This window comes from Lytechinus variegatus, chromosome 9 (assembly GCF_018143015.1).
Source record: "Lytechinus variegatus isolate NC3 chromosome 9, Lvar_3.0, whole genome shotgun sequence".
Classification (NCBI taxonomy): Eukaryota; Metazoa; Echinodermata; class Echinoidea; order Temnopleuroida; family Toxopneustidae; genus Lytechinus; species Lytechinus variegatus.
The window spans coordinates 20,164,545-20,190,422 of NC_054748.1; the positions used below are offsets into that span (position 1 = coordinate 20,164,545).

General features: G+C 38.1%; 1 protein-coding gene across 2 annotated transcripts in view; it reads left to right on the forward strand.

Moving 5' to 3' along the window:
• Positions 1-25,878, forward strand: part of LOC121421289 (eukaryotic translation initiation factor 4 gamma 2-like) — a 39,822-nt gene extending 13,944 nt beyond the window's left edge. For both annotated transcript variants that reach the window (XM_041615960.1, XM_041615959.1), the window contains exons 7-21: positions 198-290; positions 2,128-2,186; positions 2,895-3,005; positions 3,686-3,868; positions 4,922-5,045; positions 5,752-5,937; positions 6,914-7,337; positions 7,924-8,062; positions 9,045-9,338; positions 10,259-10,474; positions 11,421-11,726; positions 13,680-13,837; positions 15,269-15,477; positions 21,814-21,935; positions 22,598-25,878. In XM_041615960.1, the coding sequence (XP_041471894.1) occupies positions 198-290; positions 2,128-2,186; positions 2,895-3,005; positions 3,686-3,868; positions 4,922-5,045; positions 5,752-5,937; positions 6,914-7,337; positions 7,924-8,062; positions 9,045-9,338; positions 10,259-10,474; positions 11,421-11,726; positions 13,680-13,837; positions 15,269-15,477; positions 21,814-21,935; positions 22,598-22,669 (2,696 nt within the window). In that variant the 3' untranslated portion in view covers positions 22,670-25,878. The remainder of the gene's footprint in view (positions 1-197; positions 291-2,127; positions 2,187-2,894; positions 3,006-3,685; positions 3,869-4,921; positions 5,046-5,751; positions 5,938-6,913; positions 7,338-7,923; positions 8,063-9,044; positions 9,339-10,258; positions 10,475-11,420; positions 11,727-13,679; positions 13,838-15,268; positions 15,478-21,813; positions 21,936-22,597) is intronic.

Genomic DNA, 25,878 nt, shown 5'->3' on the forward strand with positions numbered 1-25,878 from the left:
ATTTGCCAGGACTATTTTGGATGATTATATCTGTTTTTTTTGTAATTATTACATAGTCACAGTCACAGGGATCAATCTCAGTGCTTTACAGGAAAAAGGTACAAATTGAAGGACTCTTATAGGATTCAACCATGATTGATAAATTATTAAACAATTCATTATAATTGTTTTTTGTCTTTCCTCCTTTTTTTATCCAGCATTTGACACTCAAAATGGCCCTCTTAGTGCAGACGAGCAGGACCAGAGAGTCCTTGCCAAGCTCAAGATGCTTGGTAACATACAATTCATTGGTAAGATCCTTATAAATTACATTTCTCTTTCATCAAATTGGCAACACACCCTCTATTCCTATACAGTTCATTGGTAAGATCTTTAAACATAACATTTCTCATTCACCAAATTGGCAATGCAAGTATCTCAATTCTATCAGTTTGTTTATGGGTAACGTACAGTTCATTGGTAAGAATCTTATACAACGAAACCTCATTTCTCTCTCTGTCATCAAATTGGCAACACACCCTCTATTCCTTTACAGTTCATTGGTAAGATCTTTAAAAACAATCTTTTTCATTCATCAAATTGGCAATGCAAGTATCTCAGTTTCCTCATCTAAAATTTCTAAAATTGAAAGTTGTAGATGCACAATAAAAATACTTCTATAAGATAACAAAACAATTACAAACAAAAACATAATCACAATATCTAGACTATTTAAAATTCAATTAATGATGTAGTTGTCCAACTGTTTGTATTAACATTTAAAAACGTAAAGAGATTTGCTTGTCTTAATATCAGGGGTATATTGTTCCATATTTGTGGTCCTTTAAAAAACAATGAATTAGTATGTATTCAAATTTTCAACACACCTATTTCTATACAGTTAATTGGTAAGATTCTTACAAATGACAACTCATTTCTCACTCATTAAATTGGCAACACAGGTGTCTCAACAACAACATTTTTTGGGAGCTGCTCTCACATGACTTAACAAATTATAAACATTAAAAATTCATGATTCTCTAATTTCTTTAGTGGATCCTCCACCAGTGTTTTTCTCTAATTTTCCTACTTTTATTAAAACCAACTTACTTACCTTTTAAAGGTATTGTTTAAAGGAGAATGAAACCATTGGAACAAGAGAGCTTGTGTGAAAACAGAAAAATCAAAGAAACGGATCAACAAAAGTTTGAGAAAAATTGGACAAATAAGTTATGAGCATTTGAATATTGCGATCACTAATGCTATGGAGATAGCAAATTGGCACTTCGACAAAGATGTGTGATGTCACTTGTGAACAACTCTCCCCATTACTTTAGTATATATTTCACTTGAATTGCCACTTTTATCACATCTATCCATAGATCATGTGTTCTTTCTACATGAGGGCATGTAATACATATTTTTTAAGAATACATCATGGATAGAGTTTGTATCATCATAAGAAAAGCAAAAAGAGACATATTGCGGGTATTTTATAGTCTACCAAAGGGAAAGTTGTTCATCAGTGACATCACAAATCCTTGTCGCATTGCCAATGTGAGGATCTTCATAGCATTAGTGATTGCAATATTCAAATGCTCATAACTTTTTCATTATTTGTCCGATTTTTTTCAAACTTTCTTTATTGTTATTCTTTGATTTTTCTGTTTCTACACAAGCCTATTTGTTCCAAAGGTTTCATTCCCCTTTAACTTTGTGAGCAGCTGATTAAAAAAAATTCTCAAACCAATATGAAACATGTGTACAAGTGCATGTATTAGAACTAATAAACCCTGAAAACAACCATTATTGAGAATGAAAAGCTAAAACTACAAGGCAAACCCTGATTTTGTAAATAGGCGTCTCATAGACTCCTAAATAGTACACATAAGTGTATGGGATAAAATTAAGATGCTATTTCCAGTCACTTTATATTTCAATTTTTGAAGCACTAAATAATTATTTTCGAACACAATTTTTTCTTGGCTTCATTTTTGTAACATATCACAGACACAGGTGACAAGTGTGACCTTCTAGCTCAGATTTTTTAAAAGTCAAACCAATGTTAACCAATCACTTTAAGTACCCAAATATGCAATGTCAGGCAGCACTCATATCAGCACACCTTTTTTTCTCTTCTTATTTCAGGAGAACTTGGTAAGCTGGGTATGCTACATGAATCCATCCTCCATCGATGTATCAAACAGGTATGTTTAAAGTAATAATAGTGATATCTTATTGAGCATGCACACCGTCCAAAGATGCTCATTGCGCTAGCGCAGCAGCAGTTCCTTTGGATACAAATATTTCATATACGTATATACTATAAACAACTACAAATATATATATATCACTACAAGTACCCTCCTGCATCACCATCTGTGAAATTCCCAGCTACATCCTGGTGGGGCCTGGTGACCTTGTGCTTGCTGCCCCGTTCACCGACAATTTAAGGGGCAAGCCCGGTCAGCTCAGTACTCACAGGAGCTCTAGCAAATAAGGGCACCAGCCCCCATAGGAAACCAGCCAGACCAGCGTGTGATGACAGAGAGTGAGCCGGTTTCAGAAGCTTATAACAGTTGTCAATATTCATTGTTTGTTTCATGAAATTCTCCCCTCTTATAAAGTGCAATCCAGAACAAAGGAATCAGATTCTTTATTTTTTTTCAGAATAGGTAAAAGATATACAAGTTTAATTTGACAAAGTTTAAGTTTTTGTCCTTTATTTTGAAAAATAAATGAAAAATTTATATGTAGATATGATGCTGCTGGCACTTGCAGGTTTTGCCCATTTTTTTAAGAAGCAGTTCTTGCTGAGATTTCAAGTAGTAATAAGCATAACATTAGCAAAAGAAACTGAAAAGAAAATTGGTTTTGATTTGTAAGAGAATAATACTCGCTTTGACCTTTGACAGCTCCTTGAGAAGAAGAGTAGGGAGAGCCTGCGAGAGAAGGCGGAAGACCTCGAGTGCCTCTGTAAGATAATCACCACTGTAGGCCGACGACTCGATCATGATAAGGCTAGGGTGAGTTACATCTGTCAAATTGGCACCTTTTTTCTCTTTTCACCTTAATTTTCCCTCCTTTTCTTTCCGTTATGTTGTCTTATTATCTGTTATTTTCCCTTTTGTATCCATTTTGTTTTTCTTATTCATTCGATGTCATTCTTATTGAAGGAGAACAAGAATATGAGAGGGAATTAAATTAAGAGAGGAGGAGGAGAAGAGAATAGATGAAGAATAGAATGATAAAGAAGATGAAGAGGACTAATAGAGGAGGGGATAAGGATGGGGAGAAGAAGAGGAGGGGTAAGAGGAGAAGTTGAAAAGGAAGAATTCGGAAGAGAGAAGTACATGTAAGAAAGGAAAGAATGAGGAAGAGGCGAGAAGATGAAAATGAATTTGGAAGGAGGAAATAAAAGAGGAAGGAAGGAAAGAAGGCAGGAAGGAAGAGAGGAAGGAGGATGGGTGGATTAGGAAGAGGAGGGAAGGAGGAAGAAGATGATGAATTAGAAAGGAATAAGAAAAGAAGGAGCAAAAGTAGATGAGAGAAGAGGAATTGAAAGGAGGAAGTTAAAAGGAATAAAGAAAATAAGAGGAAAATAAATAGAATGAAAGAATTACGAGGAGAAGAAGAATTGATGAGGAACAAAGTAAGAAGAGGAGGAAGAAGTAATACACCAGTTTCTTCCTAATCACTCCTGCAGGCCTGGATGGACCAGTACTTTGATCGCATGACTCGCTTCTCAGACAACATGGAGCTACCCTCCCGCATCCGATTCATGTTACAGGATTGTCTGGAGCTGAGGGAGAATGACTGGATACCACGCCGTCACCAGGCTGATCATGGACCAAGAACCATCCGTCAGATTCACCAAGAAGAAGCTAAGGTATGGCAGCATTACACTGCAAAATCTCCGGTGTTGATTTAACACCAGCCCGGAATCTATATATGTCCACACCAGAGAAGTATTGAAACAACACCAGTTCAGAATCAAACCGATGCTGTTTTAGTACTAATTGGTGTTGTATAAACACCTATCTGGTGTTAGACCAAAACGAAACTGGTGTTGTTTAACACTTCTCTGGTGTGGACATATATAGATTCCAGTCTTGTGTTCAATTAACACCAGAGTTTTTGCAGTGTAGGAGGCGTGATAGCTCAGTAGGTAGAGCGGGGGTTTCGGATTACGGTGACCCGGGTTTGAATCCCACTTGTGTGCTAGTGCCCTTTGGTAAGACATTAATCCTCATTACCAGGTCCCTCGGAGAGGACCTTAAGCTGTCAATACTCTGGTTGTTTGCTTACAAGCATTCTTGCTTTCCTAATAGTTAGGTAAAAAAATTACCATTTTAGAATTCGTCTCAGCTTGGTTAATGGGATCATTGCACTCTGTGAGCAGCGGATTTAAAATGTTCTCAAACTGAGATGAAATGTGTGTGATAGCGCCGTAATTGTCCTTAAAAATCCCTAAAACACACCTAACATAGGATGAAAACTATAGTTAACCTACAATCAGCGATGTTATTTTGATAACCGTCTATGCTATAAGCCTGATGTTTTGGCCCCTTCCAAGAAACCAAGAATGGGTCATAGTGATCCAGTTCACTTTTTGCCTCCCAGGCACAGGTAATGCCAAACAATAACAGTTATTCCATCAGTGTATTAATTTATATGTTTTCATCTTGTAAATTTAATGTAAAATATTTCTTCAGTCTTTTTTTTATTAAGTTTATAATAATAATGGTATATTTACTCGGGTAGCCACTTCAGTTCTGAAAACTGTTCTCACAGCGGGCCCTGCTATTATTATAACCTGGCTAAGCTAGGCTATATACCTATTCAGGTCCATACAGCCTTTTGATGAATTATTTCCTGGCGGTACCCCTTTACCATTTATTAAGGTTGATTGTTTTTTCTATTTTTTCTCTTCTATTGATAGAAGGAGCAGCAATCCCAGCAAGCCATGGGTCGATTCACCCCCGATTTCTTCAACCTCAACGGGGCGAGTGGAGCCTGGCCTGCTAGAGGTGGGATGGGGGATCTCTTCCTGCAAGATACAATGTGTAAGTTCACCAACTCTTGTTTTGAAGAAGAAAATCTTGTCAAATATTAGGAAACTTTTGATTAGTTAATTGTAACTCCATTCCAATGGGACGAGTGGAGCCTGGCCGGCTAGAGGTGGGATGGGGGATCTCTTTCTGCAAGATACAATGTGTGAGTTCACCAACTCATATTTAAAGTTAAACTTATCAGATAGATTTCTTCGTGAAGTTCATTATTATTTTCAATTCCATCTCAAATTTCCCCAAATCAGCCTGGGGATTAGGAATGGGAGCATTTCATGAAACAATCTGAATTTGGAACAAATTGTATATTTTCTAAAAAAATGCCATAAGTATCCTTTTATTTGAGGTTCAAAGTAACTGTAAGAAACTAAGAATAACAATTTTGGATGATTGCAAGCCTTTATTTTGGAGTAAAAGCCTTATTGGTTTCGACTTTCGAATCATAGCCAATGGTTAGCCAGCACCACGACAAGATATTCAATTTGGCTTTTTGTAATAAGGATGGCTTGCATAGTCACAGATTTCAACATAAATATTTTTACGATGATTTAAGCACTTTGCACACTAAGATCTCCCATGTCTCAATATTTTCATCAAATCTTGCTGCTCTTTATTCTAAAATCGGAGCGCAGACCAATCGTAAGGTTTGCGGTGTCCCTAAGATGAATTTTGAAAAACATTTTCCATCTTGCAATTTTCTCAGCCGGAAGAGTTGGTGCTGGTCCAGGAGTTATTAGTGACGAGCTTTCCCCTCCCCCGGTCTTTGAGAGCTACAGCCCAAGAACACAACATCGCCAGCTAGGACAGCAACAGCAGCAGCAAGGGCAACAACAGCAGCAGCGTGGCAGCAACAATCGCTCAGATAGTGGTGACAGGCAACGGGATCAAGGTAAGTCCAAAGAACAAAGAAGCTACTTATTATGCTTTTATCACCCCTGAAGAGCATGTAGCACTGCTCCATTCTGTATTGTTTGTTTTTACCGTGTATAATGTCATCTATGGTTGTATCATGATTTGGTCAAAAAAATAATAATAATAACTTGATTTGATTTTCTACTTCATTCCAATGCAATCTTCTTTTTTTTACACTGTAGAGGATTCTCCTATGCTGACATGTTTCAAGAATAAACAAAATTTGTTTAAATGTGTTCATTAGACAGCAGGGAATAATTTTGCTTTACGAAATTGAATGGCATTTGTGGTCATAAGAGAAAAGCTCTCAACTAAGTAATGTACAGTCCTGTGTTGAAATATACTATGTGAAAGACTTAATGCATAGCAGTCTTTCCATATATGTGGAGCAAATTTTGATGTGATACCAGGAAAATTATTCCCTGGACAGTGACATGGTCTAATGCACAGATTTTCTTTTGTTTTACTCTCCGCTGTGACATCATCTTAAATTACTTTATAAGAAATCGTGGATAAGCACAGTTCAAAGTTATTGATGAAAGGCTTCTGTATTCTGTGTTGACAAAATTGATAAATGCTATTCAACCGATAACTTGAATAATTTATCCCTTGTTTTTTTTAATGTAAACTTGAAGTTTAACCCTCATGTAGGAGATGCAAAATATCATATTTTCAGAACGTTTCAACATCATTATATTTTTCAACAGATTAATCTGTTAAAATGCTGAAACTTCTATCACATGCTAGATTTCATACATCACTTGACACATTTTTTGTTGGTTAAGAAATTCTCCTGATTAAAAAAGATTCAGTTGAGAGATTTATTAGTCTCCTGCACTACAATAAAATAGCTTCCTCTTTCTACAAAACTTGATGAACATTGTTGCTTATGTAATTTTGTGATTTCACTGTGAGACCATTTTCTTTTAAAGTGTCATATTTTTTTCAAACAGGGCATCAGCAAGGAGGCTATCAGAACCCGGCGCCCCGATTCCAACAAAACCGCAACCAGCAGAACCAGCAGCGCGGCAACCGCAACGACGACGTCCCTCCCCAGCAGCAGCAACACCAGCAACGCTACCAGCAGCGCGGTGGCCACAACCAGCAACGTGGCGGCGGCAACCAGCAGCAGCATCAAGGCCGTAACATGAATCAACAGGGACAGCAGCAGCAGCAACATTATCAACAGTATCCGCAACAGCAACAACGGGACTACCAAGGCGGCTACAACAAGCCACAGAACAAGCAATATTATAACAAGGAGAATCAGGAGTATCGTGGCCGCGGATCGGGAGAGCGGGATCGTGACCGTGATTGGGATGGCGACAGGGATCGCGGAGGACGGATGGGCAATAGAGGCGGGATGGACCAAGGGAGGTAGGTGATGTCGGGGGTTTACCAATTCCGGGTGGGAACTTGGGGAATGTTTTTTCGAGCTGATTATCGGCATCTTTCATTTGCGACTTGAAAGCATTCTGTGGGTGCTCTTCCAGAAACGTGTTGACACTCCCCCAAAGGGGAAAGAGTTTCATGATGGGAAGACATGCGATTGTGGTACGCTAAGGTCATTATGATAATAGTGATGATGATGATCATAATAGATGATGAAGATGATGGTGGTGGTGGTGATGATGATAATAATGATAATGAATGATGAAGATAATGATGATGATGATGATGATGATGATGGTGATAATGATAATAATGAATGATGAAGATGGTGATGATGATGATGATAATGAAGGTGATGATGAATATGATGCTGGTGAAGATGATGAAAATGATGATGTTGATGATGATAATAATGGTGATAATAATAATGAATGATGATGATTTTGATGATGATGATGATAATGGTGATGATGATGTTGATGATAATGGTGATGATGAGGATGATGATGATAGGTCTGCATAGTGACCTTGATAAATGAAATATTTTTCTTAAATCTTTGATTTGTTTTAGGTATGGACAGCAGCGTCAGGATCGTCAGCAGGATAAGTCCTATGGCGGCCAGCAGCGAGATGGAGGAGGAGGAGGGCGACAGAGGGATGACATGAGAGATAATAGACCCCCTAGGATCAATAAACTAGACTCAGGAGAAGTAAGTAGGATCATTGTGAGGGACTGCCTATAGTAATGCTTTGATGTCATTGAGGCTTAGAACATTGGTCCGTATTCTGTAGTCAGGATTTAACTTAGACCATGGTCTAACTCTTTGCTAAAATTATATGAAGCCAAAAGTGTCAACATTTTTATTAAGTTGTACGTTTGTTATGTTTGCTTTGTTCCTGATTCATCGATGGTGAAGACAATCATCTGTTTATACTTCCTAGACAATTATGAATGATTTGAGAGCCAAATGAGCGGAAGTATGATATCTCTACTGTTGGGGATTCATTTAACAATAGGTTATCCATGCTTAAATCACAACTTAAACCTGGGTTTAAGTTAAACCCGACTTCAGAATATGGGCCAATGCTTTTAATGCATTGGTTACCTGCAACTGGCACATTTCTGACAAAGCCCTTTATGCATATTCCTTCATCCTCTGAGGGAGGGCGCTATGGTATTGTGATGTCATGTGCATAAGATCTATTATGTTGAACCCTCCTTAAAGATTTGTCTTTCTCTAATTCATATGAAAATTAATATTTCTCAAAGTATTGGGTTGAGCAGTTCGGAAAGGGAACTAAAAAATGGAGGAAAGGGGGGTTGGATGCACAAAAAAAGTGTTGAATGTTTCATGGAGTTTTATTTCTTATAAAATTTGAATTCTTATTCTTTGTCAAAACATTATTACATGATTAAAAGCAAAGTTAAAATTGATAAAATGAAGGATGTCAGTACTTTGGTCGTCGGTGGTAATCAGTGACTATTTCTTCAAGAAATGTTTCCCAGTTCTCAAAACGTTTGTATTCATAAAGACAAGCTCTAGGAATACATTATGTGTTTTAGAAAAAGGTAAACTGGGTCTTCACCCTAGAGTATTCATCATGCAATTTTGCTGATTTTCATATCTTGTCCTATATCCAGTCTCATATCTTGTCTCTCAACTTGTTTCCCATCTTGTCTCCTGTCTTCAGATCAACCTAAGACCTTCAAGCAACATGGTGCTAAAGCCTCAGGGTCCGCGGTTCCTTCCTCCCAGTGCCATGTCCAACTCCCCCAACTCCAGCCCCCCTCGAGGCATTGCCCCCATCCACAGCCTGCTCCCCCAGAACCCCCCAGCTGGTATCCAGCCCCCACCCCTGCAGGCCGGCTACCCCGGTCTACCGGTCAAGCAGCCTGCCGGGGGAAGCTCCGGGGGAGGTGCTGCAGCGGAAAAGAAACAGGAGAAGAAGAAACAGCCCACTAAGGAAGAGCTCTTGAAGTCTATGGTAAGTACGGTGTTGACCAATCAGGGTTCTTGTTGCATGTGGAGTTTGTTCAAAAGACTGGCTTGTAACCAATCAAATTTATTCTTTTAAATTTGCCTGAAGTATATGTTATGTACAGTCCATTGTATTATAAAAGTTTCAATCAATTTCTAGATGGAATTGGCCAATCAAGGTCTATTTTTCATTTGCAGTTTGTTAAAAAAAACTTGACCAGGAATCAATCATATGTATTCTTCTCAATTTGCCTGGGGTCTGTGTGATATACAGACCCCTGTATTATAACATTTTAAATAAATTACTGCATGTATATGGCGTTGACCAATCATGATCAGTGTTACATGTGTAGTTTGTTGAAAAGACTTGACCAGTAACCAATCAAATTTATTACTCAAAATTTGCCTTAAGTCTATGTTATGTATAGAACCTTGTACTATTAAAGTTTCAATCAATTGCCAGATGGAATTGACCAATCAAGATCTGTTTTTCATGTGCAGTTTGTTCAAAGTTATGACCAATAACCAATAAGACTCATTCTTTCAAATTTCCAAATTCTTTCAAATTAATTGCAAACTTTTGTTACATGGGGCCTCGGCGTGAAATCATCACATAAATTTTCTTTGAGTTTGAGACGGGTAAAATTTGTATGAATACAATGGTTTGCCATTAATCTTTCACAAGAAATATATAAGTGTGTTATTTATTGAAAGTTTATTAAAAGTAAGATAAGTTTAGATTTTGTTTTCTTCCAGCATATCATGCTTCTTGTTTATTCTGGAATATTTATAATATTATTGTTATGAGGAATTATTGACCACCTACCTTGAAAGCAAAGACGATGAAGCACTCATCATACGCTCCTAGTCATACCCCTGTTATTTCCTTAAATAATTGGAATAATATCATTGTTTCTTACCCCATAGGAGGAACTTCTGACCACCTACCTTGAAAGCAAAGATGACGAAGCAGTCATCACAAGCTTCAAGGGTCTCCAAGCTCCCAAGCGTCATATCCCTGCTCTGCTGACGTACGTCATGACCCACTGCATTCAACAGTCCGATGCTGAACGAGAGAGTGCTGCCAATTTGATGAGTGTCCTCAAGAAAGAGGGATGTATCAACGGCAACAACTTTATGGATGTGAGTAGGACAAAGTTGCAGAGTTGGTAGATTATTTTTTCTCTAACTTACCAAGTTATCATGATTGATAAATTATTTTGGACTGTTTTTTCTGAAGCAATTTCTGTATTTTTGTAGCAATTTCTGTATTTTTAAGGAATGTATTTTTTTGTACCACTTTGCTATTAACATGAATGAATATGAATGTGAATTTCCAAGTAGATATTGTTCATGACCAAAGTTATTTCCCTGCACATATCTTGTGCAAAAATGTCTGACCATTTTTTTTTTAGTTCAAATGAGAGATGCTCTTTAAAGGGGAAGTTCACCCTGAAGAAAACTTTGTTGCAAAAATAGCAGAAAAAATAGTAAAAAATATTAGTGAAGGTTTGAGGAAAATCCGTTAAAGAGTAAGAAAGTTATTAGAGTTCAAAGTTTTGCATTTGTGACGTCATAAACGAGCAGCTGCCCCATGTGTTATGTAATATACAATGCATGAATTTCAAATTTTGCATGGTTCCTGATGACTTAATTTTCTTTTCTAGTCATGATCGGGTGTGAAATGATTTGTCTATTGATATACAAAAGGTACAGCGAAAACCATTATCAATTTTCTGAGAAAATGACATTTCATTGATTTTTTACCATTTGCTTTGTAGGAATGCTGCTCGTATATGACGTCACAAATCAAATAATTGAAATTCTAATAACTGTTTAATTATTTGGTGAATTTTTCTCAAACCTTCGGCAATATTTTTTATTATTTTTTCTGCTATTTTTACAATAAAGTTTTTGTCAGGGTGAACTTCCCCTTTAACAATCATAACCTGAGCAGTTCATTAAGTAAAGTAAGAATCTTGAGGAAATGGGTGTCAGACTTACAAAAAGGCTGATATCTTATGGAATTGCCCCAATTTGGATTTAAAAAAAGTTATTTATTGATGAATGGGGACCATTTCTTCATCAGGCCTTTACCTCCTTCCTGGAGCGTTCCAAGGAGCTTGAATCCGAGGTGCCGCTCATCAAGTCCCACACCGCTGGCCTGGCCGCCAGGGCCGTCATCGACGAGGTCGTCAGCCTGGCGGACATAGCCGACCCCCTGGAGAACGGAGCCTTCTACCCTCTGTTCCTGCTGATCCTGCAGCGCATCGCCAAGGCCAAGTCCAAGGACGGGTTGGTGGCGCTGTTCAACGAGAGCAAGGTGGTGATGCTGAAGATGTTGCCGGAGAGCGATAGGAACAAGGAGAGGATGATGGAGATCCTGGAAGGAAAGGTAAGGTGTATTATTTCAAGCATCGTGATATTGGCCAATATACGCGTCACATGACATCCAACATTTTTGGTGCACTGCACGGCAGTGCAAAAGGTGCGCAACGAAAATTGACGTTGCATGCTCAAGCACACCAGTGCGGTATAAGTCCCGGGAGAAGTCCAAAAAAACTGTACTGTAACTTTTTAAGAATTTGTTTCTGTGTTGCTATTTTATAAAACAAATAATGCACTTGCTCTGTCGTGCGTAATAGTAAATGGAGAGAAAGCTCAGTTTCTTCAGATGATGCACACTGGGCACTCGCCGCAAGCGGCTCGTGCACAGTGCGGCACCTATCTAAAGAAACCTCGCGTGCTCTGCATTTCCACTAACGCACTCGGCTGCATGCATTATTTGTATACAAGTATTTCTTACTGGTGGGTGTTACATAAAGCTGTCCTTATGTTAATAGCCACTTTAAAAACAACTGATGATCCTTTCTTGTGGGAAATGGTATGCACCAAAATGTTCGTTGGCGATGGGTTATCGCGTAAGAAAGGTTCACCAGTCGCTCTTAACTTACGAACAGCTTTATGAAACAGCCCCCTGATATCCTTGCCACTGATTGGCTTAGGGCAAAGGCTGTGTTCAAGCCACCTTTTTTCACCCCAAGGGAGGAATTCGTGAACAAGTATTTATTGCGTTCAAAAGACGGGCCTGTGAAATCTCCGCTATTAAGCGGAAATCCGCTATTTTCATTTTTAAGACCGATTTCAATTTGCGCTTTTTTCCTGTCTTCCACTTACTTTTTTCTTAGTCAAAATTCCGCTATTTTATTCAAAACGGCTGGAAAACAAGTCTAGGTAAAGGGATGCGAGCAGAATGTGTGTGTTGTGAATATACACGTTACGGGGCCTTGTATTTTGCCTTTCGCGAAGTTGCCGTTGTTGGCATACAAGCGCAAAGCAGCAGCGCAGATCGCGATATTTTGCGACTGGTAAATACGTCTGTAAGGATGATGACGTCATCCAAGATGGCAACTTACGTTGACCAACGAAAGGATCGAAGATGACGATGTTTCGATCATTATTTTAAAGGAATTAGCGGTAACTGCCTTCTAAGGTACGATATTTCTGAATTTTAAACATTTTTTCATAAATATGGATGTGATTTCTTTTTCATAATGTGACATTTTATGTACAAAAAACGATCGGAAAATCGGGTTTCCACTGTTAGATCCGGGTGTTAGATCTAACGTTACTGCTAAAATACGTTGTCTGTACGTACGGGCCTCCAAGCTCTTCAGTCTATGTATTGGTGAGTGAGCCAACGCAGTTCAGCGGAACAACCACAATACAGAGACTGAAGCTTTTGGTCTAGAATACACCGTGAATCGCGATGGGCAAATGCAGCGGTTTGGCGATTGTAAAAAGTAAGGTAAATTTTCAGATTTTTCCGCTATTTTTTTAAAACCCAACTCACAGGCCTGTTAAAAACAGCATTTTTCAAAAGGCAAATATGCAAAACATGCATTTGGAACATGATTCTTCAGATTCGCGGGATTTAATACAGATTCACTGTAGTGAAAAAAATGCTTGAACTCAACTCTTCACATAATGATATAGGATTTATATAGGGCACGCATCCACCGTATGAGGCGCTCCTATATTACCTTGGATAGGCTTGTTTTGGCTATTCCAGTGCTCACAGCTTTTTGGGTAATTACTTCCTGCCGGTGCCCATTTACCTCACCTGGGTTGAGTGCAGCACATGGATTAATTTCTTGAAGGAAATTACGCCATGGCTGGGATTCAAACCCACGTCCCTTAGATTGAAAGACAATAGTCTTCACCACTAGACTACAAGGCCCCCACATAGGTAGATATATATTTCTTAGAGTCCTTGAGTAGTTACTGAGGGAGCATTTCTCGAAGCAAATAGTCATTGATTTTCACTTTGTTTTGTTTCATTCCTCAGAGTCTCAGTTTTCTCTTCCCGTTACTGCGTATGCAAGCCGATGTGACAAAACAACTCCAGACTGATGGAAACCCAAGCTCACTCTACAAATGGATCAAAGAAAATGTCTCCGCTACTCTCCACAAAGACAAGGGCTTTATCAATGCCCTTACTGCCAGGTTAGTAATAATAATAATAATAACGCTATATTTACCCAGGGTAGCCACTTCAGTTCCGAAAACTGTTCTCCCAGCTGGCCCTGCTATTGTTATTACCCGGCTAAACTAGGCTACCGATTCAGGTGCACACAGCTTTTTGAGGAATTACTTCCTGCTGGTGCCCATTTACCTCACCTGGGTCGAGTGCAGCACGCTGTGGATGAATTCCTTGCTGAAGGAAACTACGCCATGGCTGGGATTTGAACCCACTACCCTCTGTTTCAGAAGTCAGAAGACTAATCCACTGGGCCACGACGCTCATAATTATTTTATAATTATTTAGGTGTCGTAGTGTAGTGGTTCATTAACTTGACCTGAATTCAAGGGTCAAGGGTTCAAATCCAACCTAGCGCTAATGTCCTCTGGCAAGGCACTTATCCACGTTTGTCACTCTTTACCCAGGTGTTTAATGGTTACACGGTAGGATGTGAATGTCGATGTGATTAGATTAGCACGTGTGCACGATAATCGGTTGCCTGGCCAGGATGCTCCCCAGGGAGTGGAGATGGTGTACTTTATGAATGGAACAGTGATGGATGACGCTTAGAAACCAACATATGAAGTGCTATGTAATGATTATTATTTTCATTTTATTTCAGTTGGATAGCCCAAACAGATAATTAAGATTACATAAGAAGGCCTGGCATAACATAACACTTTAGAAGGACAAATATTTACAGTAGGAAAAGATTTTGCACTATGGTGTGTAAAAGAACATTAATAGATTCTAACAAAAAATTTAATTGCACTTTCCGCTAGTAAAGATCATCGAAAAAAAAAGTATGAATAGGTAAATTAAGAAAATAAATTTATGTGTACCATGCAAAGGAAAGTTTTCCAAAATAATGTTTACCTATGATCAATGAATGACAGGTGACAGATTCTCTAATATTCAAGCTGAGATGCTACATCAAATAATGCTTTGAGTTACGCGATTATTTGACTTGTAGAAGGTTAACTTATACAGACTCTGGTATTCATTCAATTTTCATTTGGTCTAATGCTAATTCGACCAATTGCCAACTCGTCTACTATCATTTGGTCTACCATCAGTTTGTCTAATAACCGGTTGGTCCAATATCCATTTAGTCCGTATAGCATTTGGTCTAATTAGACTAAGATAAGTGTTAATTGCGGACAATGAATGAAAATAAAACTGATATTGGACCAACTGATTATGAGACGAAATGGTCATAAACGAAATAGTGATTAGACAAAGTGATGATTGGACCAAATGGTTATTGGACCAAATGGTTGATGAAGTTTTGATGGACGGATGGCATTAGACTAGATGAAGGTAGACCATATGGTGAGTGGACGAGTTGGCAATAGACGAATTGGCAATTTACTGTATACATTAGTAACTTATAGTGATTATTTGCTTTATGACAGCGTGATCAAATTCATTGTGGAAGAGACTAGCCTACCGGAGGGGGCGGATCCATCAGTTCTACCTGACAAACCCCTGCAGGAGCAGGAGACCGCCCTCCTGGAGAGGTTCGCTCCGGTGCTCCAGAAGTTTGTCCATGTCAGCATCGATCTCCAGCTCAGTGCGCTCTATGCCCTACAGACCCAGTGCTATACCCTCAGCTTCCCCAAGGGTGAGTAACAACGGTATTGATGATGATGACGGTGATGATGATGATAATGACGGTGATGATGATGATGATGACGGTGATGATGATGATGATGATGATGATGATGATGATGATGACGGTGATGATGATGATGGTGATCATGATAATGACGATGATGATGGTGATGATGATGATGATGATGATGACAATGATGATGATGACGATCTTGATGATGGTGATGATGATGGTGGTGGTAGTGATGATGGTGATGATGATGGTGGTGGTAGTGATGATGATGAAGATGATGATGATGGTGGTGATGAGGATGATTGTAATGATGATGGTGATGATGACAATGATGACGATGATGATGATGACAATGGTGATGATGATAATTTTGATGGTGGTGGTGATGGTGGTTTTGATGATGATGATGATGGTAGTGATGATGGTGATGATGATGATGGTGGTAATGATGATGGTGATGATGATGATTTTGATGATTTTGATGATGATGATTATAATTTTTATGGTGGTGGTGATGGTGGTTTTGATGATGATGATGATGATGGTGAAGATGACTGTGAGGATAATCTGGGGCAGATAAGGGTGATGGTTATGGTGGTGATGATGATGATGATGACAATGACGCCAGGGATTCGATTTTAAGGCGCGCGAGAGCGATCGCGCGCTACATGCGCGCCTTAATCCATTTTTGGTAGCGCGATTAATAGCGCGCCTCGCGATCGTTGACCTGCGCGGAAATGCCTAAAGTCGCCCTCGAAATCACCCAAAATCATGCTTATTGCAGAGTGAATAACAACTCAATATGCTTGAGCTCCGCTTACCATTTAAAAATCATCCAAAATCTAACACTCAAAGTCATGAATAATCCTTAAAAATAGCGAGTAGCGCAGTTTCAAATTCGGACGTTGCGTTATTTTTTCTGTACCACCTATTTCCATACGGAAAAAAAATCAATGCAACGGTCGGGAAACAGTTGCATGTATAGGGGTCCATTATGACTACCACCATGTGCAATTTCGAATGCACATGTTTCCCCTACAGATATCACGATTCTGTGATTAAATAATTCGAATTACACAGGAAATAAATCCCTGAGACTTGTAACCTAGCATTGGTGAGTTGTCATTCGGCTTTGCTTTTCAAAACGCCTTATTAACTTCCAAAATAAGTTACCTTATTTATTAATTATTATAACTAAAAAATCATTTATTTTCTTTTTCTAGGGGATGAGGTATTATATCAGACAATAAATCATCAAACAAAGCTCCATCTATTTTACAAGGCTGGCGGCAGGCTCATGCATTGGCGCTTTTACTAGCTAGCCAGTTAGAGCTCTGTCTCTGCCAGAGCTCTGGGGGACAATTCACTCAGTAAAGGCCTCAATGATGGTGATTTTCTGTTTCAGACAGAGTTTATATTTCATGAATATTATTCAAAACTGCCAATAAAGTTTGATGATTTCTTCATTGTCATGTATATTTAAGTTCTTAATGAATACATTCTCACCGAATTTAGACTCCCCAATAGAGAAATGAAATTTTCATGGAGATCTGCGTTTTCAAAGAACTTCAGGAAAAGTTAGGGGATGTGGGCCTTTATTGGCTGAGTATGGTATTGTACTGGAATAGATGGAGTAGAAATTAGATATTGAATTCATTTATATCCAAGTCCAACTCACAGTCACACACGCACTCACCCACACACACCCACATCCAAGATTCTAAGCATGAAAAATAACTTTAAAAATCATACAATATTGAACAAAAAGTAATAATTCATTAATAAGTGAACAGGTATATCCAAGTCCTACTCACAGTCACACACACGCACTCACCCACATACACCCACATCCAAGATTCTAAGCATTATTATTATTATTATTATTATTATTATTTATATACTGCGCTTTTCCCAGAATGGCCCAAAGCGCTTACAAGAAGAAAAGGAGATTATTACAACTATACAAATGAAAACGTACAATCCTAAAAATCTGGATTGGAAAAAAGGAAGGTTTTAAGTCCCTTTTTAAATGAAGGAACAGATGGTGATTGTCTAAGAGTAAAAGGTAAGCGATTCCAATATTTTGAAGCGGTTATGGTAAAAGTCCTATCTCCAGCTAGTTTCTTAGTGATTTTATATGTGAGACGGAATGGGTCACTGGAGGCTCGTACATTCCTGCGAGGGATGTATAGGGTCAAACAATCACGCAGATATGAAGGTGCCTGCTTATTGAGAGACTTAAAAACTAACAAAAGTAACTTAAAAACTATACGATGTCGTATGGGAAGCCAGTGTAACGATTCAAGGAGTGGTTTAGAGAAGTGAAATCTTGTTACTTGATAAATTATTCGAGCTGCCCAATTTTGAAGCCTTTGAATGCGATCTACTTGAGTAACAGGAATGTTAGAGAGAAGACCATTGCAGTAATCTAAACGGGACAGAACTAGAGAACGAATTGCATTGTTACAGGCAGATTGAGTAATATATCTTCTAATTCGAGAAATATTCCTTAAATGAAAAGTTACAGTAGTGCATATTTGAGAAACACGGTCAACCATTGACATTTCTCTATCAAAAATTACACCAAGATTTTTAACAGTAACAGAAGGGCTTATGGATATATCGCCGACTGTTAACTTCAGATCTGGCAGATTGCGTAGACTGTGTGGAGAGGCCGCTATGAAGAATTCTGTTTTTGAGTCATTCAACTTTAATTTATTAACTGTCATCCAGTTTCTAATATCTGAGATACAGTTCTGAAGTCGAAACAGAGCGACAACTAAATCTCCTGGGATTTTCGGATTAAATGAAATATACAATTGGGTGTCATCGGCATAAAGATGGTAGTTGATACAATGATGTGTAATAATATTACCAACTGGTAGGGTGTATATAGAATACCCGATAGGGCCTACTACCGAACCTTGCGGAAGACCAAAATCAAGGTTAGTGGGTTTGGATAGTTTACCAGTAACGTTAACTCTGGAGGACCATCCTGTGAGGTACGACTCAAACCATGACAGAGCTGTAGATCTCACACCTATTCTGCTGTAAAGACGAGATAAAAGAATTTTGTGGTCGATCGTGTCGAAAGCAGCAGATAAATCTAAAAGTGCGATCAAAACAACTCTGTTACAGTCAAGGGAAAACATGATATCATTTTTAACTTTAACCAATGCCGACTCTGTGCTATGATGCGACCTGTAAGCAGATTGAACAGAATCAAACATATTATTGCTTTCGATGTGTTGAACTAGTTGTGAACAAGCTGCTTTTTCAATGAGTTTAGCAAGGAAGGAGAGATTAGAAACTGGTCTGTAGTTTGAAAGTTCATTTTTATCCAAGTTCGGCTTTTTCAACAGAGGTCTAACAATTGATGAATGTGCTCCTAAAGGGAAACTACCTGTAGATAAAGAGTTATTAATTATGTCAGTGATTAATGGCAATAACTGAACAAGATTATCTCTTAGAAGCCATGTCGGAATTGGATCTAACATACAGGATGTGTTAGTGAAATTCATAATAAGCTTGGACACATCAGATTGAGTATATGATTGAAAGCTTTCAAAGAGAGGAATAGTTTCGTCAACTGAATCAACAAACCTAGTGTCAGGGACAACATTCAGAGCGTCAATTTCTTCTCTAATCTTCCTTATCTTTTCCACAAAAAATTGAGAAAATTGTGAGCTCAAAGTATATGCTGAGTCATGTATAGGTAGATGACCAGACTTCTTATTCAGAAGAGAATAAATAATACGATAAACTTCCTTACTATCACAAGAACTCAATTTCTCTTGGAAGTAATTCACTTTAGCTACACTAATAACCTTGTTAAGATTATCATTTTGCTCCAAAAATAGTTTTCGGTCCGAATCTAGCCTTGTTTTGCGCCATTTTCTTTCCGCTTGACGGCGGTGCTGGCGGGCAACAAGTGTAGACTCATTGAACCAGGGAGAGCGCGACTTTGGAGCACAGGTTCTTGTTTTGGGTGGTGCATGATCATCCAAAATTTTAGTGATTTCAACACTATACCAATTAAAAAGTGCATCACAATCATGATCATGTGGTCTTAACGATACTAATTCCTCCAATGCATTCATGAACCTTACTTTGTCTAACTTGCGATAATTGCGCAAGGTCTCTGTAATCAAACTAGGATTGGGCTTCTCCTTTCTTAAGGAGAAATGAATCATGTAATGGTCTGATGAACACATTTCTAGCGTATGACAATCAAATAAGAAAGCATCATCACGAGTAAAAATAAGATCTAAGGTGTGACCTTGGATATGGGTCGGGCCCTGGACATGCTGTACCAGCCCAGCAGCGCTCACAGTATTCATAATGTGTTTGACATCATTCTTTAATGCATTTTCCCAATGTACATTAAAATCGCCCATTATTATTAACTTTCCTGGAATCAGAGAAGTTTCTGTGATAAATTCATCAAATTCTGCAAGGAAATCTGACAGAGATAACATGTTCACAGTTGAAGGAGGGGGTCTGTACACAACAATAAAATGAACTGAGCCTGAGATATCTGTAATATGGGCAAATTCAAAAGTTGAAGAAACGAATACATCATTCTTCTTCTTCATTTTTAATGATGTTTTGAACAATACGCCGATACCACCTCCTCGAGTACTAGAGATTCTGGGATAACTTATGAATGTATAACCTGGTGGTGTACACTCCCCAATCACTACATTATCTGTTTCACTTAACCATGTTTCGGTAATAAACAACATATCAACATCATTTTCTTGTACATACTCTGTTATCTCGGTTGATTTGTTACGAATAGAATGTGCATTCCATAGACATACATTATTATTGGATTGTACTACAGAGCTACATACAATAGGGACTGCCTTAAGATTATCACAATTGATTTCTCTTGAAACCAGAGACTTTGGTTTCCTTTGCCTTGTTATAACAACCGGTATAGGTGAAGGAATACAACTAGGTGGATCAAGAGCTGTGATGTAGCTATCGGTCTGTGTTCTGACTCTATTCTTTTTCGATCTTTTCTTTCCTCGAAGATGAGCCTGGATGCCTAACTCCTTGATGTTCCTCCATACGTCGGGATGAACCTTTCCTCTGTTCTTTGAAGTTTTATTAACAATCCTTGACAAGTCATAATTATAAGTCATTGGATTCAAATGGGCCCATGCAGGATTGCTTCGAAGCAAAATCGACCTGTCGTACTTAATACGCTCTCTAGTTCCGTCAGAGTTCCGCTGAATAGGAACACTACGACATCTGGTGATGTATTCACTAGTTGGACCTGGATTAGGACTAACATCGCCAGACTGAAGTATCTTGAGCTGAAATGTCGCAGACGAATTGTAGTAATAAGAAACTCGAAGTTTTGAGTACTTACAGTGAATCTCCTTAGCTGGGTGTCCTGTATTGTATTCAATTTCACAAGGTAGACTTGCAGTTGACACTTGAAAAGCTAACACAGTGAGAGTGAATAGGCACAGTGTCAATGGCTCCATTGTGCTTCTAATGCAGGCATTCAATAGATAGAAACTGTCCGTTCAAGTTGAGCGACCTTGAATGGTGATAGCTGGACATATAACACACATGTACAACATGGCTTACAGATTTACAAGCTCAAATCAAAACCATGTACAAGAACATCCAGTAATATCTCATCAATACAAGCAAGATACAGTTGCAAATTTGGCTACAAGTATCCTTGCAAATAACAAACCTATCTGGTACAATTATTAATGAGAAACAATATATGCAAACGGTAGAAATTATACACAGCTCAGAGAGCACCAAAAAACCATGTCAGCCACGCAGGGCGACTTACAAAAAAAAAAGCATGAAAAATAACTTCAAAAATCATACAATATTGAACAAAAGTGATAATTCATTAATAAGTGAACAGTTATTCCTCAGAATACAAAAAAGTAGCATTTAAAAAGAGCCCCCGAAATGCAAAAAGTAGCCCCCAAAATTTGCCAAAAAAATCTAAAATGGAGCCCCTGAAAAAAAAAATTGTTAGTGACTTAACTTTAAGCCAAAGTCAAAACCTAACTCAATCAAACAGGTTTTGATAACACAATCTAATTACAAAACGTGGTTGTTGATTGTAATTTTATAGTACATACATTTCCTCCTTCTGTTTTGTTAATGGACAAAAAGCTCCCCGTGTATGTTGAAGAAGAGCTTTTTGCAGTGCTCCTCTACCGCTCTCCTTAAAAGATCTAGGAGAGCTATTTATTGCTCCCCTCATAATTATAAAACTGAGTCCCTGTGACGCTGAATCTCTGATGTTGACTGGTATATTCCAATATCTATCATGTTCCCTCTTTGTTACAGGAATGCTGTTGCGATTCTTTGTGAATCTCTATAACCTTGAAGTGATCGAAGAGGAGGCCTTTATCAAGTGGAAAGAAGATATTACCGATGAATTTCCAGGCAAGGGACAAGCCTTGTTTCAGGTTAGTACCAGGGCCCTGTTACACAAAGACTGATAATATCTAATTTCCGTAACAAGTTTACCACCAGCCAATCAAGTTGAATGATTTCAGTAGCTTAAACTGTTATTTCAAATTTTGAATTTGGGAGTCCCCATGGTGGGATTTCAATGAAAAGTCACTGAAATACTTGCATCTGTTTGGCTGAGAGCAAAGTTGTAAGTGAAAATCTCTCGATAGATGACAAGAAAAACACGGGTATCAAAATCACTCACAAAATGTTGCAAGCTACCAAAATACTTGCATCTGATTGGTTGAGAGCTTATTTGTTGGTGAAAATCACTGACAACGTGATTCACGAACCAGTCACAATGCATCTCCATTGCATAATTTAATGTACCCCAAAATTCGTCAAAAATGGAGCAACTACATGATGGCATCATGTATACGTGTCTTGATTATTTTGTAAAGATCAGAATCTTGAAATCTGAAGGGTAGGGGCCCCAACTTGACAACCTATCCCAGTTGAAATTTGGTCTGAAAAAAAAACCTAGTTCAAATACATGTAATGTAAATTGAATCAGTGTGAGGTCAGATGTGAAGGGTCGTAGGTCATCAAATGTTAACACTATCAAGGAATATCCTGCTTATAAATGCATTTGCTTTGTTTACATTCTTTCTCTCAGGTGAACCAGTGGCTAACATGGCTGGCCACCGCCGAAGAAGAGGAGGACTCAGACGAGGAAGTGGAAGACTGATCGTCATGGCAACTCGGCAAGCACAACACACAATTGCCACCGTTCGAACAACCAATCAGAGTCGCCCATCCACAATCTCAATGCGTCAGTAAACGCCAGTAATTCCAACCGGAAATATAGTGCAGATTCGGATGGAGGAAGCGTAGAATTAGCAACACTAATGTTTTTGTTTTTTTCACGTTGCCCGACGAGGGCGGTATCATACTGTTGTACTAATCTGGTATAGCATGGGTTATATTGTGGTATTTTCAGTAACATAAGTGTCTTTTTTTTTCAATTGCATTGTTTATGATTTCTATGTAGCACAAGCGTAGTATATGTTGTAGAGTAGGATCAAGTGCTTTGTCTGTGTCGGACCGTGCGGAATATTGTAATCATGTTTTTTCTGTTTATTTTTTAAACATGAAATGAATAAGTGAAAAAAAAATCAAGGGACTTTCGAGTCAAATTTGTTTTTATCGATACCGAAGAGATTAAATGGTGTTGCTTTAGATGTCGACTGATGCTTATTATGTGCTATTTCAGGAAATTATGAGAACATGAAAGTATTGTAATATGCGTGTGTAACTTGTAAGATATTGAAACTTGGAGTATTTAGTCATGTTTATGTAGGGATAGTAATAGAAAATTCAAATTCAATTATGTCTGAGAGGTGGGTCTAACCCTTTTAATACAATTTCTTTTTGTAATGATGCATGTCTCTATAAGTCGTTGTGATATTAAATGTTTAACAAGTTTCAAAGCGTTTTATACACCGTGATGGTACGTAATAGACACTAACATTTCATTCTTTCGTTATCTCTTGTTAGCCGTCAAGTTCTAGTTTTCACGACACAAACTCTGTTCTTTTTGTAATATAAAGCGAAAGAAGGTCTGGATGGTAGACTAATAAGCTCAATACTGATCATGTACATGTCCTTCGGAATCTAGTGTTCTCTCAAGGCCACGTTAATTGTAATGAAATGTGAACTAGGGTCTGTTTCTGCAGACTAGACTAAATCAGTTGACTAATTGGAGTAACAATAGTTTTTGGAGGAAAAAACATTGTTGGAGATTTGCATCGATTGTGAACTAGGGTCTGTGTCTATAGACTAGTCTAAATCAGTCAATATCAATTTTTATCGTCACTATATGTTGTCAAACTTCCTGATTGTGATTTAAATGGAATAATGAAAAAGAATGTGACAGATTTGCACGGATTGTTTAGATTAGGTCTCGATGTTACCAGATTTTTAAAGTATTCCCATTCTTGAAATGGAGCATTGCTTTCTTTTTAATCAAGTAATATATTCCAAATTCTTTCATTATTATTCTGTGATTGGTAGATTAAATTGTTGTTTGTTCATAAGATTGTCTAGTAAGGGATGCAATAAGTAATAATGTAAGGAAAATTAAATCAGTTGATGAAAGGAAAAGATGACAGTTAAAATATTTTCTTTTTATCAATAAAGTTAACTGTAAGACTACCTGCAAGTAGGTTGTCATTCCATAGTTTACATTTTAGCATTGAAAATGACTGTATTACGCCCCATGGAGCGGCGAGAGTGCATTTTTTGTATGCAGGTTAGCCTGAGCATTATTACTGGGTTGGTAATTTCGTGGAAGTGTTTAGAGATATTATTGATTTATGGTTTGTGATAGGAGTGACTTTAAATGACTGGGATACTCCTCCCCATGGAGTGGAGAAAGGGCATTTCATTTATACAGACAAGCTTTATTATTTTTGGGTGGGGTGGTAATATTGTCAGTGCTTAGAGACATTAGTTTATTCTTCATGAAAATAATGACTTTAAATTACTTGGATACTCCCCATGGTGTGGACAAAAGTGCATTTCATGTATGCAGGCAAGCTAGATTATCAGTTCTGGGGTAGAGTGGTGGTGTTGAAAATGCTTAGAGACATCATTAATTATTCTTCATGATAGTGATTTTGAATGACTTGGATACTCCCCATGGAGTGGAGAAAGCCATTTCTTGATTATTATTATTGGGGTGCATGGTAATATTGGTAGTGTTTAGAGACAGCATTAATTTATTCTTCATGAAAAATAACGCTGTAAATTACTGGGGTACCCCCCTTGGAGCGGGGAAAGGACATTTCTTGTATGCAGGCAAGCTTGTTCATTATTTCTAGGTTGGGGTGGTAATATCGGCAGTGCTTAGACACTTCATTAATTCTTCATGATAATATTGAATTTCAGTGGGGTACTCCCCAAGGAGTGGATAATGTGTGGGCAAGCTTGACTCCAGTGACTTTGATAATTTGCAAACCACTTTTATACTGACAGCATGATCGAGGCAACTTGTCAAAAGTCTGTGCGCTGCTTCCATTAGGAATCCTGCTATAGAGGGCGCTGTGCGTCTTTTCAGAGCAGCTTTCCTGCATTCTACATTATTTTATCCATGATGAAAGTGCTCTGGCCTCCGACAAGGTGCTTAAGCTCGATATTAAAATTAAATAGCTCTTGATGTTATTATCTTTTGTTTGGCCAGTCTCAATCCAGAGATCACGTATTTGCCACAAACAATATTCTGAATAGGTTGTAGGTGGTTACATGTCTGCACGGCTGTACAGATTTTGCTAATGCCAAAACCCAAATATTAAAATTCAGAATGAGTGATTTCAAGTGTGGTGTTAGCTTCAATGTTGGTGTAAAGTGTTAGCGTGAACAAGACTGCAAGACTGTGCATCTACAAAAGAAACAATTGCATTTTTGATAGATAAGCATTTCAAGTAGGGTATTGAGGCTGGTGTTGACACTGGTACTGGTTTCAACACTCTGGTGTCAACACTGGCACCAGGTATTCAACAGGCTTTCATTAACACTAACACCAGCATTCAACACTAAATATGGAACATGTATGTATTGTAGCAACCGTCAGATATTTTGAGCAGTTAGCAATCACAACTAGTTCTAAAAAGCACAAATTAATCACTTATATCTGTTCTTTTGTGACAATGCCTTTTCTGTCAGCAAAGAATAAATACACTTTTTTATATTATCATGTACCGTTAGTCATTTCCTCATATTCGTTCAACATATTGTTGATGTATTTCACGTTGTACATTGAACTACAGTAAGTAGATTTGACCATCATGTTTGTTTATTCTTAATTGTTTATTTCTGTTTCAGAGGCTTGTGCTTTTCTTCAACTGATAATGTATAAATGAATGAATTCAATAATGAGAATACAACTACCACCCTAAA